Source organism: Lasioglossum baleicum, chromosome 19 (genome assembly GCF_051020765.1).
Source record: "Lasioglossum baleicum chromosome 19, iyLasBale1, whole genome shotgun sequence".
NCBI classification, from domain to species: Eukaryota; Metazoa; Arthropoda; class Insecta; order Hymenoptera; family Halictidae; genus Lasioglossum; species Lasioglossum baleicum.
In genome coordinates, this window is record NC_134947.1 from 6,454,063 (window position 1) to 6,471,863 (window position 17,801).

Sequence of the window (17,801 nt, forward strand, 5' to 3'; positions counted from 1 at the left end):
AAAAAAAATAGTACACTAGTAAGTTTTTAACACAACAATAGAATTTAATTTTGTACATTAAATAATAAATTGAATCTCCTATTCTGTTATCCGCAGGAAACGTATTAAAATGGTAATTCAGAAATGTATAACTTAAACTAAAATTTAATCGTATAGCGATCGATTTTGCTTAGACAACTCGGTAATGGTAGAATTCCATAACTAAATGGCTAATATTAATACCTGCACACAGTGTCATAATGTACATCAGCAATGTTACTGGAACTGCAGTCAATATCACATGTGGATTACTTAGTATTTCAATACCTAAAATAAAAAGAAAGAAATAGTTTAATAATATTTGTTTCGATTAAAATAATTGAGTATATTTTACATAAGAGTTCTACTTACTTGTGTATCCCAAAAAGGTAATATAAATATAGTAACCGACAGCTATCAACCAAATTGTGTTTCCAACAAATCGTGATGAGAATGTGTCGTAATTTATAAGACCTACGAGTAAATAAGTATTTATAATGTTACATGAGATTATAAATTATGACGTAGTGAATTGGTATAATTAATAATTATTATGTATCAGTGATCATGCCAAAACAAATAATAGTTGCATACAAGAAGACCTTACCATTATATAAAAATAGTTGTACGATATGAAGTATCACTAACGGTGGAAAAAATGCATTTAAATGAATATCAAACGCATAGCCCCATTCTACATCTTGAGCTCTATCGATTCTTAAATAACGATTTGTGATAAACCTGAAAGTTTGTATTAATTATAATTAATATTAATTAGTATTATAAGTAGTATTATTATTATTAGTAGTAGTAGTAGTAGTAGTATTATTTTTATTATTATTAGTTAATTATCATTAGTATCATAATTAATATTAATTATTTAATGTTAATTAGTATTAATTATAATCGTGTGCATCGTCGATGCAATAATACTTTAACAATATTATATTTAGGATTGATATATACTATAGATTTCAGTAAACTTTACCAGAATGTCGTAGCTACTATTAAGCCAGCCACGAGATAATCGATGAATATCATATAAAACAGAAGCTTTATAAATTGGAAAAATCCCAATCCCAAAACTATTGTGAAACCAATGGAAGATATACATAGACAACACATTAGCAGTACCAAAAATGCAGGATCATCTCTCGCAAATTGAGATTTGGTTTCTAAAATCAAAACGAATCCATTGGTCGCAATGTTATTCGTGCTGGTATCATTGTATAAATTGTAGATGGAAGAACGTACGTTTTCTACTTTGAAAATTCCTATATACTTTCTGCGGCGATACAAACAAAAAGATCATTTGCCATAATGCAAACTCGAAATCCATTTGCTCGAATTTCAATAGTTTCCTCAAATATTTATAACATTTCGTTGCAGCTCCCATGCAATCTTGCCTGTAACACATATTTATATTGTTCAAAAGTGGAAACAAAGTAAACTATGAAAATGTGGTATCGAGGATGTGGAATTGAGGATAAAACCAAGTCCATTTCTGGGCTGCGAAGCAGAAATAAATAAATAGATACCTGTAAGTGACTGGCACTGGTAAACTCGAGCCCAACTCGCTTGGGCCAGGTGAATTACATCTACTTATTGGCGGTGACGTAGAATATTTCATCGTAGAACCTATTTAGAATAAAGAACAACTTGATGAGTAAACACGAATTGTTCGATAGGTTTTTCGAACGTTATAAAAAAAAGGAAAGCAATAACTATGACAAACAGAAATTTACTTTATTTAGACGTTTAATTCCGCGGTAATTAATTCTTTCGAGATTTTAAACTGTTCATGTACAAATTTCGTTTTTATCACAATAACTAATAACATTTGCTGGTTTTATCAGTTCTGTTACTGTCAGATACAGCGTATCGTTTATTATTGTAGGTTATGATTCTGTACTTATCGATCATTGGACTATTTCAATTATAATATTTATTATTCCTTCATTCGGTGAACAATTTGATAGACAATTATTTATAATAGTAACACCGAGATAAGTGCGTGCGAAACATCACTCTCAGCTGTAGAAATCAAGATTACCGAAAGCGCAATGGCCATTGGCTCTATTCTATTCAATTCCATTTAATCGAATTCAACTACATATACATATTTATATGTATAAATACATACATACACGCACACTGGTGTGTGTTATATTTTATCGGAGAATACACCAACACAAACGTTCAAACATTTATTTTATATGTAACACAATGTAGATTACATTTTACATTTGCGACATAGACAGCGGATTTTATGCATTTATACAAAAATGAGTAGGTGCGTAGTGCGTAATTTAAAACAGTAAAAACATTAGAAGAAAGCGGATTTCATGCATTTATGACAAAAACGAATTTAAAACTATAGACTGCGGATCTTTATATGCGTTGATGGCTTCCAAAATGTTCAAAAAATGCTATTTAGGAAATAAAATTACACAGAATTTAGAACGATTTTTATTTATTTCGCATGATTCCACGTTCTGAAAATTTGCCTAGAAAAATTGAAAATTAGACATCCGCAGTCTAGTAATAAAACATTCGAAGAGAATTTGAAAATACTGTTGTATTATTTTTGCACTCGGAGCTATTTAAAATATTTCTATTCCCTATGATTTTTGAAATTTGATTGATATATGAAATTGGTATAATACCTCATACAATACCTAAATGTTTAGTAATTGATTAGATACCGACGTATAAATTATGTCTATTTGTCTAATAAATTTTCTCAGAAAAAACAATCATAGTAAATAGAGTATTTAGGCTATGGTAACGCCAATAAAAGAACGTCAGTTACAAAATGGACACGAGCCAATCAGATTATTATTCGCCTAAATATCACGTACATTGAGAATGCCGAATGAATCTGTTGAAATGAATTGAATATGAACTGGGCCTTATACAAAGCCAAAATACAATTCGCGGTTTGGTAAAGTGTTGAAAAATCAGCGGATATCTCGAACGAAGCACGAGATAGTTAGCGACATGGAGGAGGTCGTACTCGACAGGACCGACGGAACAAGTGTCTGTGTACAAGATGGCGGCGCCCGGGGCCTTAACTGTCGTGAAAATCGCCAGGAAGTAACCCGTAAACGGAAGCCGCGCGGTGTCGCAGCGAGCCGCGGATCCCCGCTCCGAAGGATGTGATCCGAGGAAGAAGAAGAAGAAGGCCGAGTCCGGGCCAGAGGAGCCTTTTTCTACACTGCCACGAGGAAATTCGGATAATCCAACTTCCTCGGGCCAGTATCGTGATCCTCTTCGTGGCCACGCCGACGATGGAGCCCAGGGAACGCTATCAGGAGCTCTGCAGACTTTGCGCATCCTACGACGCCGTCAAGATGGACATCTTCGGTCAAGAGGGCAAGAATAGACAGCTTGTTGACAAGATACAAGCTTGTCTACCGTTTAAGGTTCGTCATCGTCCTTCTACACGACACAACACGCGTCTCCGCTGTCGGACTCCCTTTCACTTCGTGTCAGCTTATACCTTCCAACTTAATTAATCCTCCCTTCTCGATCAAACTGCATTTCAGTTCGTTCGCATTCTTATTTCTTTCTGACAATAACATTTACCCTTTCGATATATCGTTCTTGATTTTATCCTTTGTTCTAATCTTCTCAAACACCGAAGCCACTTCATCATTATCTCCGGATTGCTCATTCTCATTCTTTATTATTACGTTCGTCGCGAAACGAGACGAGACAGTTTTGATAATCGAATTTTATTTAGAAATTTTTCTCGATTACAATTTTACGATAATTTACTCGTGTGCTAGTCTGCTCAATAATTCCGAACGTATCGCTGTCAGATTATCAAAATACTCCCTCAAATGTAATATTCAAAATTATTTTCTCATGTTTATATGTTCTTCTTTCATTTGTTTTGATAGTCGTTGCATCCAAATGTTGCGTACTATTTAATGTGTTTCGTCTTCCTAACGCGTTCTTTCTATGTGCAATTTACGTTTTCTATCGCATTTCGCGTGAAAGTAATTCTCCAATTTTGCCGTATAAGTTACGTCGCTGCTAAATAGATAATATTGCAATAGCTTTCGATTGTAGATGAATATTTAACCCTCTGCACTCGGAGCTATTTTAACTCGAAAATTAAACATTTCTTCCTAGCTAGAATATTTCCATTCCCTATGATTTTTTAAATTTTATTGATATGAAATTGATATAATACCTCATACAACACCTAAATGTTTAGTAATTGATTAGATACCGACGTATTTAATAATGTAAACAATACTGTGAATAATGCTACAGCAATTTTTAGTGGCATCTCATTCGAGTGCTCAGGGTTAATATGTTTACTGTTGAAATGTTTTCCTTTCGTTTGTTTTGATATTCGTTGCATTCATTTAAACTTTGCAGATCAGTAACGCGTTCTTTCTCTGTGCAATTTACTTTATTATCGAGGATTAAACTGTATAAGTTACATCGCTGTTAAATAGATAAATTGTATAAAAGCTTTTGTAGGGGTATAATATTTATTTATGTATATAGCGATTACATGTTAATCGTGCCTTTGTTTATCGTTATCATTAACGTACGAATCTTTAATTACAGATTGCAGAAGATGATCGACTACCAAAATGCCTGTGTTACCGATGCATGTACAATTTGGAAAATTTCTATGATTTTAGAACAGCATGCGTCAATGCGGTGGCCCTCTTGGAAAGATGTTTACCACCGTCGGAAAAAGTAAAATTTATGATATTCTATGAAACGATCGATACGTAATAACGGGAAGATGCGTAACGTCAGCCAATAAAGTAGAAAGTCGAGAGGCGAGACGAAAAATCTAATCGTTCACTTTTATTTAGGTCGAAGGTATCATGACCACCTTGAGATGCTGCGACGACTCAGAGCTCTCGAAGCGAAAAGACAACATACCGATGTTGATCCCGGAAGCCCCTATTGTGAATCCTAACGCTGCCTTAGGCACACCGCCTAGATTAAATTCCGACGAGGAAGCAGATCACGAGTCCGAAGAACTTGTCGATAACAGCGGCACGGATGAAGGTATTAAAAAATTTTAGTTATTCTAGTCTACGCGAATGTTATCCCCTTTGAAATAGTCTCCTACTAGACCTGCGGGTTTTGTGCATTTACAACAAAAATGAGCAGGTGCGATCTAAAACAGCGAAACCATTAAAAGAATGTCAAAGTTCTGTTGTATTATTTTTTCAGCCTGTTAAATATATTTAAAAAACGAAAAAACCTTTCTGTTTTACTCTGGTTTGTTGCAAAATTCAGACAGAAAATGTTTATTTCGCGTAAAGATCCGCATTCTAGATATCACGCACTTCTCGAATTCGATCTTCGGGGTAGCTTTCAGCTCGATCAGCGAGATATGCTTCTAATTATTTGTCGAGCATAAATAGCAAATAAACAATATTATTACTGTTTTACTAAAGCGACTATAGTGGACGAATCCGAGGATCATCGTTCGGAAGAGTATGAAATGGATATGGAAACGAATCCGAGCGACTTTTTGGAGATGACTTCGATAGTCGCCGAAGAGCCAGAAGACACAGAGTCGAAACATCAAGAACATTCTAATAATATTCCAGAGGTCCGTTACTAAATTTGGAAAGAACTTTCCGCTATAATAATGACTGGTAATCGTAAACAATGATTTTTATTACTGCAGCATACATCTCAACAACACGAAGTTTATGTTTGTTCTTTGTGCAATAAAGCATTCAGTTCAAAGGGTCATTTATCTTTGCACGCGCGTATTCATGTCGGGGCTGGTGATGTAATCGGCGAGAAAGTTCTTACGGACGATCACACTTCCTATAAGAGGCCCTATCAGTGCGATCTTTGCCACAAATCTTATTCAACCGCGAAGCATCGTTGGGGTCATGTCTCAACATCTCACAGGTTTGTTGTTACGACTCGTTTAGACCCTTAATCATTTTCTATACCGACCTAGCCTTATATCTCTCATATTTTTACACTTATCTCTTCATCGTTATAGAGGCCACCCGGCAGTGACATGTGGTTATTGTTCCCGGATCTACTCGACTCGAACAAACTTGGAAGAACATATAAAATCACGTCACGCTGGTCTTCCAGCGCCCTTGGAGGTTCCTGTGAACAATACCTACCGACCAGAGAACAGATGCCAGTGTAATGTTTGCGGAAAGATTTGCACGGACGCCGTGGAACTAAATCTCCATGGCAGAGTCTGCATCGGAGAGCAACGATCCGACATTTTGCCCAAGAGCGAGAACAAGGATACTAAAATTGTAGACAGTTGCGAAGGATCAAGCATTGGTAGCGATGAAGATAGCAAAGATTACAGGTAGAGTTGAAATTGTACAATCAGTTGTTTTTACTCGTGTCATCTGTTTCGTTGTCGTCTATTGTTTCCATATTTCTTATTCAGAACTGCGGAAGCAAAATTAGCTAAGAATCCTCAATTAACGATCTTGAAGCAAGCACTGATGAAAGGCGATAGTCTCAAACGGGACTTCGAAGACAAACTTACGACAAATTGTAAACCAAAAAAACTGCCAAAAACAGGTAATTATCGAAATACGACTATGAATCAGTAAGATTTGTATTGCTGTAATGTCCGACTGTAAGTCATGCTGAATGCTGTACGAAGGATGTCGAGTAACTCGAGAAACATTCACGATCGTTTTGTTTAACAGAAAATACAGATGTTCAGAGCGATAAGAAATGGTACTGCGAGTCGTGTCCTCAATTTTTCACCTCGGTCGAAAGCTTGAAAGAACACGAAGCGATTCATGACGCTGATAAGCCGTACATCTGTATTCTATGCAAAAAAGATTTCGTTCTCAAGTCTTCCTTGAGCAGACACATTCAAACGTTACACGGCGTTGATCCGTATCCTATTGTAGAAAGCGATAAATGTTTAAAGAAGATTCTTTCACGGCATTGGAATGAATCGATGGATCTCGACTACGAACGGAAAATTGCAGAATTCCCGTTATCCCCGGAGGTACGTTGTTCTCGGAGTTCAATTTTGATATTCGTCTGTTTGATGTGTTTAATTGTATTTCTCGAAAATTCAAGATGAATGCTGAAAACGAAGAGGACGATCACGAGAGCGGACAGGAGAATCTTATTGAAATTGAAACTGTATTTGTTTGCGAAATCTGTACCCGCGATTTTAATGATCGCGCCTCGCTTTGGCTTCACATTCGAGCCACGCACAAAGAATTCGCAGCGTTCGCGTGCGGTGTTTGTTTGAAAATCTGTGCGGACAATACACAACTTTTGAATCACGTGAATATGTATCATGGTGGATCGAAATTGTTGCTCTCTGAACAAAGAAGGTACTTACAAATTAACTGCACCTGTATCTTGGAGAGAATGTGTATAATTGAATTTATCTACATTTGAATTTCATTGTCATTGTTGATAGGTACAGCTGTACAATTTGTGGCAGACAGCATGACTCTAGAAAGAAATTAATCGCACACGTATCCATACATAACGTAGATCCAAATTATGATCCAGCAACGTTCGTGCAATTGAACAGTAACTATTACGGGGAGAATATCAATGGCAACGAAACTACGGAAACGATGCTCGACTACGAGGAGGAAGGAGACAAAGTAGACTGTTACATTTGTTACAAGTCATTCCCCAACGAAGACCATTTGATACGGCATCAGAGAAATGCGCACAGAGTGAGTATTTCGAAATATACATTTTTGTACATTTAGCTCTACGATATTTATTCCATATTCATTATTCCATACCAAATCAATTTAGTTCCTGTATGAAATATGTTGTAGTCCACGTCAAATTAGGGGAATTTCAAGTCATCATTTGCACCCTTGCAATCCTGGAAACGAGACTAGCCCCTTAAACCCCTAATTTCACATGGGCTACAACATATTTCACTCGGAACAAAATCGTTGATGATGACGTGAAAAAGTAATCTATTCGACACGGTATGACTCATGTGGAATTTCTGTACCTTTACAGTCCGAGCAGCCAATGCTGGCAGGAGACTCCTTAAATCAGTCGAATTTAAACGGTGGTGGTAACAGAGCTCAATACCACTTGTTCTTTGTTTGCGAACTCTGTGGCAGTTCGCATCCCAGTAAATGGGAACGTTGGTTACACGTAAGCTCGTCCCATGCGAACGAGCCAGCGATAAAATGTGATCGCGACGACTGTGGTAAGATTTTCGCTACGAAGTCACTTAGGAACGATCACGTTCAACATCATGCGATTCAAGGCCCCTCGCCGAACACGTGCGAGATCTGTGGTAAACTTTGGGGCAGCAGAGTGGATTATTGGAAGCACGTTATGGGCGTTCATTCGGATACCGTTCCATTAATTTGCGGTGTTTGCCTGAAGGTTTTCCCGAACGTGTTACAATTAAGTAGCCACGTGAAATCGAAACATTGGCCATTAACGAACGGTGATTTCAGTTGTGATATATGCGGAAGACCGTACTCGAACAAATCGAAAATGTCTAGGCATCGAAAGATCCACGGTTTCGAGGAAACCTGCGACAACGGGGTTGAAAGTAACGAGAACAAACCGGACGGGCGAGTCAGGGAAACTGAATTGAGTTGTGAACATTGTACAGACTTGAAGTTCGCCAGTTTAGAGAAGTTGTGTAATCATAGACGAATTGTCCATGGCCTTTTCCCTTGCGATCTCTGTAATAAGTGTTACGGAAGAACGTCACACCTATGGAAACATGTTAACAGAGTCCACAAAGGTCACGAGGACGTTACATGCCCTTACTGCTTGAAAACTAGCGCGTCGAAAGATCATTTGGCTACCCATATCTCGAAAATTCACAGGTACGAACCTGATTCTAGGAAAGACGGAAAAGACACTAGGCAATTTAAAACCGACGAGGTTATTCTACATTATTGCGAGAAATGTAACAAAGGATTTCACAAGCGATACCTGTTGCGTAGACACATGAAAGGATGTCAGAATTACAGGAAGGACCCTGGCGCGTTGCTTACTCGTTGCAGAGCTTGCGAAAGAATCTTCAAGGACCGAGCTAGCTTACAGAAGCATATAGAGAATCATCATAGCACGTACACTTGTCATCTCTGCAATGAAACGATCACCTCGAAATTAGGAATTATGACGCACAACAGAGTGAAGCATATGGATCATCCGGATTTGACTTGTAATTTCGGAGCTTGTAAAAAGTTGTTCAGGACAAAGGAAGATCTGGAATCGCATAAGAAGGATCACAGATATCACACGAATCCTAACGTTTGCGATTTCTGCGGCGACACTGTCGAGAATAAACTGAAATTGAAGATGCACGTGCTGTCTCTTCATCGTAACGAGATCGGAGTGTCTTGCGGAGTGTGTTTAATCCCGATGAAAGATCCGAAGGAGCTCAAGGGTCATGTAGAGGAAGTTCACTCCAGTGTTCTTTCGAAACCTAATACCTGTCAAGTATGCGGCAAACAATACGCTTCGAAATGGAAAGCTTTCGACCATACTAAGAAATGCCATGGCAAGGTATTCCGGACCTGTAAACAATGTTTAGCTGTTTTCACAGAAGACTCCGCTATCAGAGATCATTACGAAACGGTGCATAACGTTCCGAAAGATCAACTCGCGGCGTTCGAATACAGGTTGGACATCGGATCGAAACATGACGATTATGAAATTGAGGTAATTTGATACGTTACGTGATAAAGTAGACTGCGAAAGTGTACAGGGTGTTTCGAAATTATATTTCGCGACCGCTATAGATTTGTTACGAACATGGACCGCAAAATTCACCTTAAATTAAAAACAATTTGAAACAGTAGAAAGGCTCGAGGAATTATATCTAGACGAATATTAGTAAAGTCTTGATCTAAGGAAAACTCTCGGGCTCGCGCTGTTTCTTAGATCCCGTGGTTCTACTATTTATTATTCAATCACATCGTGTTCAGTATCATTTTAAAAAATAAAAAAGATACTGAAAAATAAAGAAGTTTTGCAAATGGATATTTTTATATCCAATATATTTTATATTATTTTATTACAATCGATAAATATATATATATAATTATAACAGCCTGTGTACAGATATTAGAAGAATTTCGAAAACTTCCATTTCTTACGATGGAGAATTTCTATTTCACATAAAGATCCGCAGTCTATCAATAAATATAATATTGGGTCTGATTAAATTATTGTTTATTTCGTAGTCTCCCGACATCATTGTGAAAGAAGAACCAGACGATTTGGAGTACGACGTAGATCTGTGCGACGAGGATTCCAGCGATTCGAAAAGAAGAAGATCGTTGACTGATACATTCGACTGTGAAATGTGTCCCGAGATGTTTGTGAACAGCGACGCCCTTTCGATGCACTATCGCAACATGCATAACACAGATCCGGAAAGAATGTTCAAGAGACTGAAGCAGGAAGAACAAAGAAGAAGCCGCGGAAAACTAAGTTTCGCCTGTAAGAATTGTAAAAAACAATTTTGCACAAAGACGTTGTATTGGAATCATATTGGAACTTGCAGGAGAAACGCTTTGCGAAAAGAAGTAAGATTTTCTTAATCTCTTAACTTATATATTATACAGAGTGAGTCTCGTCTGAAGTCGTCATGTTACGAGACTCACCTTGTATAACAGTTGTAGATGTTCCTATTAATCTACGGACTCTTTTAATATAGGAGGAACTTTCGTCTTCGCAGAACGACATGTTGGATAATCAAGAAGGTGTGCTTGATAACCAGGAAGAAATTTTGAAAAATAATAATCAAATCAAGAAAGAAGAAAGCACATCGAACTTGAATATCCCCGACTTTAATCTATTCGAAGACATAAATCTTCAATTGTCAGGTCAAAGACCTCTTCCGAATCTGATGCCGCTATCTCAGAGGTAAATATTACAGTCGAACGAATCGTATTTCTTTCTATTTGTATTCTGTTTCACCCATCGACGTAAAATTTTAGGGTGAAATCGTCGATGAAATATTCGCGGAAAGATTCGAGAAAAGTGTACGACGAATCAACGAACACGGAATGTGCTTGCGAGGTCTGTGGAAAACAGTGGCCAGCGAAGAAACATTTATGGCAACATTTGATTCGCTTCCATCGAGCAGAAGCTGCGGTCACCTGCGGAGTGTGTCTGAAACTCTGCAAGGACTACGATGATTTAGCAGAACATTTGAAAGCTGCGCACGCTGCGATCCTTTCTTGCGAAGGAAACAATTTCACATGTAAAACTTGTGGCAGGTATTGACGAAGCGCAGAACTTTTTCAATTTCGTTTGTATAGCAGGAATTTCTAACGATCTTGCAACTCGCTGTGGAAAATCAGTAGGTTCGTTCTTAATAATTCTGAATGCACGTGTTTTCTGTAACAGGTATCACAATGCACGCAGTAAGTTGTTGTTACACACGAGCATTCATATCGGACACTCGAGCAATGGCACCACATGTCCGAAATGCTATAAGAATATTACTGATGAAACTGATCATTCTAATACGTGTACTGGAAAAACAGAAGAGGAGCATTTGAAGAACGAGAAGAAGCCAGAAGTATGTGCTTGTGCTTTCTTATACTGGGAGATAATTAAGTGAGCGGCCATTTAAAAGCTAATAGTCCAGTCAATGAATGCTCATAAGGGGGGTGTAGAGGGAAATGGAAGGAACACAATTTTTAACTTTGAGACTAGTTAGGAGATAAACATACTAAAAGTCAGGGGGGCACGTAGAAGGTCCCCTTTTTTGGTTTTTCGCTTATATCTCGGAAACTATGCGTCCTAGCGATAAGACCATTCTATACAAAATTAAAGCTGACGAAATGTGCCACAAGATTGATTGGATTCAGTTTTTTGCTATCTCGCATAGTTTCCGAGATATCCGCGCTCAATGTTCACTAATTATGAAAAAGAAAATAGCCGGGTGAAATTCGCCCCCTGAAATTCGACTGCAATTTTTTTGAAATTCGACTGTTTATATTAGGGCTATTACTTTCCTTTGAAGGTCGAAGATTTCGAAGCTTCGATATTCGTAGTTTCGGTAAACTAATCCTTCTAAAATCTGAAAAAACTCGAGTGGTTCGGTTCAATTCTGAAAAAGCGACTATTAGTTTTTAAAGGGTGTTCATGTGTGATATACGGTAATGATAATTAACTTTCCGTGTAACAGGGAAGCCTGATAACGGACGATGCTATGATAGAAGAAGTGGAAGAAGGGGACTTCGAGTCTGAGGCGGAAGAGGCAGATTCAGCGGAATCAGATAGCGGTAGTAGCACGGAGGTAGAAGAAGACAATGATTCCGAAGGAGAATCCAGAGCCACAGGAGAAATTACGTACAATTCAGATACCGATGATGATTCCGAAGAATTGGGTAATCTAGAAATCGATAAGAATATGCAGCACTTTGCTTTGGAAGGTCTTCAGGAATCCAAAGGTAATGAAGTAAACAGTTAATCGTAACAATTTCGCGCGTGCAACGAAAATCGAAAATGTGAATGAATATTGAAATGTTTCAGAAACAGAGAAGAACGACGTCGATTTGTCCGACGATTACGGTCCTCCTGTGCTTAGCCCTATGATACCTCTCCTAGCTGGAAATATGTCTGGAGAACCGTCGGCTGGCCGGAAACTTGGTTCACTCGGGACGATGGCGAGCAAAGAAATGGGAATGTGTAACTTGGCGGAAATTCAAAATCAATCCTCTCCGAAATCGGTGAATTTCTACGACAAAGGTTTGTCTAACAATGAATCGTTGGATTTCGAATCTGAAGCATTTATAAATCGAAGCGAGGAGGAGTACGAAGACGCGAAAAATGAATACGATGACAATTCGATGGAAGAGAATGAAGACAGCGGGGAGAATGATGGTAACGAAGAAGCGGCGGACAACGAAGAAAACGAGGAAGTCGAGCAGAACGAGGATAACGAAGAGAGTCGCGAAATGGAGGTGAACGAAGACAGCGAAGGAAGCGAATTGTACGAAGAAACTGAAGATAACGAGGACAATGAGTCGAATGAAGAAATCGAAGATAACGAGGACAACGAGGAACAAGAACAGAATTACGAGAACGGCGAGAATGTAGAAAACGAAGAGAGCGAGGATAACGAAGAGAACGAGGAAAAAGTAGAAGGCATGCAATTGGATGATTTAGAGAATGCTGTACTAATGGTGACCGACGGAAATGAAATACTGATACAACAAGACATATTAGAGGATGGAATTGAGAACGTGAATCAAGCGTACGTTTATTCTACGATTGCTTACAGTACTGACGAAGACAGTGACGATGCGGGGAAATGAGTGCCAAATTGTGAATAAGTAACGTGAGAAAACGCAAGGTGAGACAGTTGTTGTATTGTTTTCAGAAATAGGGAATACGTGGAAACGCAGCCGGGGACGACATTAAATGGACACTCTTGAAAATCGCGTAACTTTTTCGAAATTGATCCGAACGACTTGTGCTCTAAGAAAGATATTTATTAAATCGTTTCTTATGAAGGGGTCATTCCATGCCAAATCGATCGTCGATTTTGTTCTAAATGAAATATGTTGTAGTCCATGTGAAATTAGGGGGGGGGGTATAAGTCATCATTTTGCCGGTTTCGAATGTTTTTAGAAATGGCAGGCCTTCAAAGTTTCCAATTTTTGCCCATTTCGACGAAAACGTGCCTCGCTCAAGAATTTTTATCTCGGGAACTGTTTGTCCGATTTAGCTGCATGTTTTTTTGTTTTATTCGGGAAGGATTGGGCTATTACAAAATAATTTTTTCAACCTCGAAAATCAAAAAGTGATCGATTTGGCATGGAATGACCCGAAGGCGTCTGAAAAAGTTACGCGATTTTCAAGAGAGTCCACGTAATATTGCCCCCGTACATCTAGCAGGATTTAAAACAGTTGAGAATGAGATCTGGAGAATTAAATGTTGAAAAACGTGTTTTCAGTAGTATCGAAGAACGCTTAAATTGGATGGTCGGCGAAGTACGCGATACGAAATATATTTATTTGAAATAAAATGGTAATTAGTAGAAAATTTTAGCTTGCAAAGTTGAAATATTTTCTTTCTTTCAAATAATACCCACGTATTCTTAAAATTGATTGAAACTAATCGGGATTTGTATTGATTTATTCTGTATAGAGAGAGAGAACAGGGATGCACTGTTACGTGATATGTACCTTAAAATTTATGGAGATGCATACCGATGTTGCGATAACTTGTAAATATATGTGAAGTTTATAGTAGGAATACCTAGGACTATTAACGAGAGAGTTTAATATAAGGTAAGCTGGGATTAAATGATGAAATTCGTGTATGAGCATGCGGGTGTCTGGAAGGAAGGATCGAGGTATAACTAAAATTGACCAAAGTCAATGTGATGTAACGAAAGAACTAACCCCCCCCCCCCCCCCGAGAGCTCGTAACAGATCTATTCTAAGTTTTTACCAATTTCTGACTTCACGAGCGCGGGTCGAATTCGTCCTGAAATTGTTCGAGATTGTTCGATCGATATCGATATTTGATTTTCCAAAATTTGTTTCTCTATCAATGAATTTCCAAGCGCAAATAGTACAAATATAGCAATATGCAGAATTATCGTAATATTAGGTGAATAATGAACGCTATAATAGTAAACGCGACTTTCACGGATTTCTACGAAATTATAAAGCAAAACCTTTTTGTATCCATATAGTATTGAACGTTCGTTTCACGTATATAATACTGTATTTGTTATAACTGTTATACATATCTATATGTTGAAGCTCTGTTACTATTATGATTAGTAATAATAATGATAATGATAATATATTTTTTATTATTTCGGTATTATATTAATATCGATTCGATTGAATCTGCCGCAAGAAATTTCAAAACCGGAGGATCAAGGAACGGAGACAATTTAGTGTATATAGTAGTTCTGTAAGTAACATTGTGTACAGCTATATTATACTATGCGAAACAACAACAACAACAAGAAAATACAAAAAACATATTTGTATGCGTGTATGAGGAAAGCGTGATTATTGTGTGAGAGAAAGGAAAGGCCACCTTCTATTACCTTTTTTTATCGTTGTATGTTTAAAAACGTTCCAAGGAGAAACTGAAAATTGCTTCTATTTTCCAATAAAAGTGTCGATCAACTACACACACACACACACACCGTAAAATAAATTTATTTCTGATATGTCGAACACTTTTATTCGTTCTATGGAATTCGAATGGACTCAGTTTCTCTACAGATGTCGTTCCACTGTGCTTTATCAACTTTATATACTTATATAGTTTAACATATTGAAGAGTGACATGTTTCTTTCTTTTCTTTTTCTTTCTTTCTTTTTTGTTCTTTCTTGGCCACATTTATTCCGCTAGGATTTACTTTCGCTATTCTAAGACCGTCAACCGGTGTCCGTTAGAAAGACAAAGGAAAACGCAAGTGTAACGTTCTATTCTATTCGATTAAGCTATGCATGGATATATATATATCTTTCTATTAATTGGACACTTTTCTTCTTGTTTCGTTTATTATTTATTGGAGCATATGCTTCCTTTCCGACGCATTAGTATGTAAGAAACGAAAACGGCAATTCGCATTTAACGTTTGTAATAATTAAAATAAAAATGGACTATAAGTTGATTAATTTATTACTTTTTCATTTCGAGATCCCATTGCTTAAAAATTCGACGATTTCAAACTCGGCTGCCCTATGCCTTTTTCATCATTTTAAGGAAAAGTAACGTGTACACTCCCGTCCATAAATCACCGGGCACTTATACTTTAATCTTTAAAGAAAATGGTATTTAAACAATATAACCTTCCAGCTTGATTTTATTGTTTTATTTTGATTCGATCAAAATTAAATATATAGATATATTATTTGAATAAATGTTGGAAAATAGAGATTGAAAAATTCTGGACGATTATTATGAAAATTTAGAAAATATAGGATATTTTTTGGTCATATTTGTGTACCATTTTTAATCCAATTTTTAAATATCCAATGACCCATGGACGGGAGTGTACGTTAGCAACAATCTTTTATACTTTCCCCGAACGTGAAACCATCTTTTAAAAATGAAAAGAGGTACATCTAACAAGGCAATTAAATTAACGACCCCGTGAATTAAAAAAATTATGGAACTTTGCACACAGGTAGAGTAAGTTACGCCTAATACGACTCTATTTATTTCGTGCTACTTGTCGCACCAAAGGGGTGAAATCAGCCCTTAAAAAATTTCAGTATTTCCTTTGTCGTGAAAGTGAAATATCTCAAGAACAACAAATGATATTTAAAAAAGGTTACAACGACAGTTGCATGGTATTATTGTGTCTGCCAAACAGTGCAAAAATTTTTTATAAACTTTGTTTTTAAGAAATTTTACGAAAAAGAACATATTGTAATTTTTTTCGAGGGCTGATTTCTGCGAAAAGTATGAATTGCGAAAAAATTGAATTGTATTAGCAACAACTGACTCTACTTGTGTGCAAAGTTTCAGAATGTTTTGAGAATTTACGGGTTCGATAAAATATTTAATAGTACGTGTTGAACAAATGAAAATATGCGTTTAGTTAGCAATCGTAAGTTTTTTAAATAAGGATTAAACATGTTAAAGCAAACTGTATTGAAAGTATATTACTACTATTATTATTATTATTTTAAGCTTGCGGCGAAATAATTATAATCCAACCAAATTAAGGTTTAAATAAAGTATTCTTTTACAAAATCACAATTATTTGATATTAGAAACACTGTCCACTGAAATTGCATGCTTCTCATTCTTACCTTTATACTAACCTCTATATGTATACTGACGAACTTTTTGTTTAATCTTTTTACTTGCAAATGAAATTCAAATTGAGTGATTTAATTTTCAGAATCAGATCATGTAATTTGAAAAAGAAGTGGGCGAAGAGAAACATTTATATACAGGGTGATGCACCTAAATACACCGAAAATATCTCCGTTGTTTTTAGTCATACAAGAAAATGTTTCAGGCGTTCTTGTGACATCACAATAATTGCCCCACTGAACCAAAAATTTCCTGCCGGAAACATTTTCTTGTATTACTAGAAACAACAGAGATATTTCCTGTGTAAGGTGCATCGCTCTGTATGTATATTATATTTTTCTGTGTAATTCGGCGTAAATATTTCCAATTATCCAATTTGTTCTCAAGTGGAAATAACACAACAAAACAAAGTGGACAGAGAGTATATATATCGCTTCTATCCTTTGTAAACTGTAATGTTACCTTTCAGCAGAGAGGATTTCCAGTTCTTCCTTCGGATGTTCTCGCTTTGAAACGGTATAGGTTCCAGGAGGACGATTAAGACGTAGCGGCAGGCGTTAAGCCGACATCAAACCGAGGTTAATTGCTTTTTCAAAAAGTCGTCGATGCGTGACTGGGAACCGTCCGTAGGGCCGCCTTTCAAGAAACCGAACAATTGTGGAAGAATCCCGTCCTCTCAGAATTCTGAACCATAAGACCCTCTGTAAAATTCTTCTATTAGCTTGGAGGGAACGTTATCTTTCGTATTTTAAACAAAACATTTGAATCAATTTATAAAAATATATATACGTTCAATATATGATTTCTATTATTTGTAACAACTTTGCAACATGTGTTTTTCATTTACGAGCAAAATTATACCTGCTCATTTAAAATACGACAAAAAATCATGAAAAAAAGAGCTGACAAAAAATTTGCTATATTCACGTGAAAGCTCTCTTGAAAATAGGCTGTATCTGATAAAAACATTTACGATCGGACTGCTAAATAATAACAGAGTATAAAATATCGGAGAAAGAAT

General features: G+C 36.8%; 2 protein-coding genes across 12 annotated transcripts; one reads left to right on the forward strand and one right to left on the reverse strand.

The window, feature by feature from the left end:
• Positions 1 to 23: 23 nt before the first annotated feature.
• Positions 24 to 2,385, reverse strand: Unc50 (Unc50 RNA binding protein). 5 transcript variants are annotated; one of them, XM_076443398.1, is made up of 7 exons: positions 2,166 to 2,385; positions 1,557 to 1,656; positions 1,273 to 1,424; positions 1,007 to 1,193; positions 626 to 759; positions 391 to 492; positions 24 to 306 (listed from the first exon to the last, which is right to left on the reverse strand). In XM_076443398.1, exons 2-7 carry the CDS (start codon positions 1,646 to 1,648, stop codon positions 170 to 172), a joined length of 804 nt encoding a protein of 267 aa, XP_076299513.1. In that variant the 5' UTR covers positions 1,649 to 1,656; positions 2,166 to 2,385; the 3' UTR covers positions 24 to 169. The 5 variants fall into 5 exon arrangements, with proteins under 5 accessions (XP_076299513.1, XP_076299512.1, XP_076299510.1 ...); XM_076443397.1 differs by having other exon boundaries at positions 2,162 to 2,217; XM_076443395.1 differs by lacking the exon at positions 2,166 to 2,385 and adding an exon at positions 2,072 to 2,128.
• Positions 2,386 to 2,840: 455 nt separating this feature from the next.
• LOC143218272 (uncharacterized) lies at positions 2,841 to 16,684 on the forward strand. Of its 7 annotated transcripts, none has more exons than XR_013011012.1 (19): positions 2,841 to 3,443; positions 4,606 to 4,740; positions 4,863 to 5,061; positions 5,457 to 5,614; positions 5,693 to 5,925; positions 6,023 to 6,349; positions 6,434 to 6,570; positions 6,702 to 7,012; positions 7,087 to 7,349; positions 7,439 to 7,706; positions 8,008 to 9,681; positions 10,206 to 10,550; positions 10,682 to 10,890; positions 10,965 to 11,246; positions 11,377 to 11,551; positions 12,164 to 12,428; positions 12,511 to 13,333; positions 13,938 to 14,011; positions 14,132 to 16,684. XR_013011012.1 is itself a non-coding variant. In XM_076443378.1 (18 exons), exons 1-17 carry the CDS (start codon positions 3,309 to 3,311, stop codon positions 13,293 to 13,295), a joined length of 5,901 nt encoding a protein of 1,966 aa, XP_076299493.1. In that variant the 5' UTR covers positions 2,841 to 3,308; the 3' UTR covers positions 13,296 to 13,333; positions 13,938 to 16,684. The 7 variants fall into 7 exon arrangements, 4 of the variants coding, with proteins under 4 accessions (XP_076299493.1, XP_076299494.1, XP_076299495.1 ...); XR_013011013.1 differs by having other exon boundaries at positions 13,941 to 14,011; XM_076443378.1 differs by having other exon boundaries at positions 13,938 to 16,684.
• The last annotated feature ends 1,117 nt before the right edge of the window (positions 16,685 to 17,801 follow it).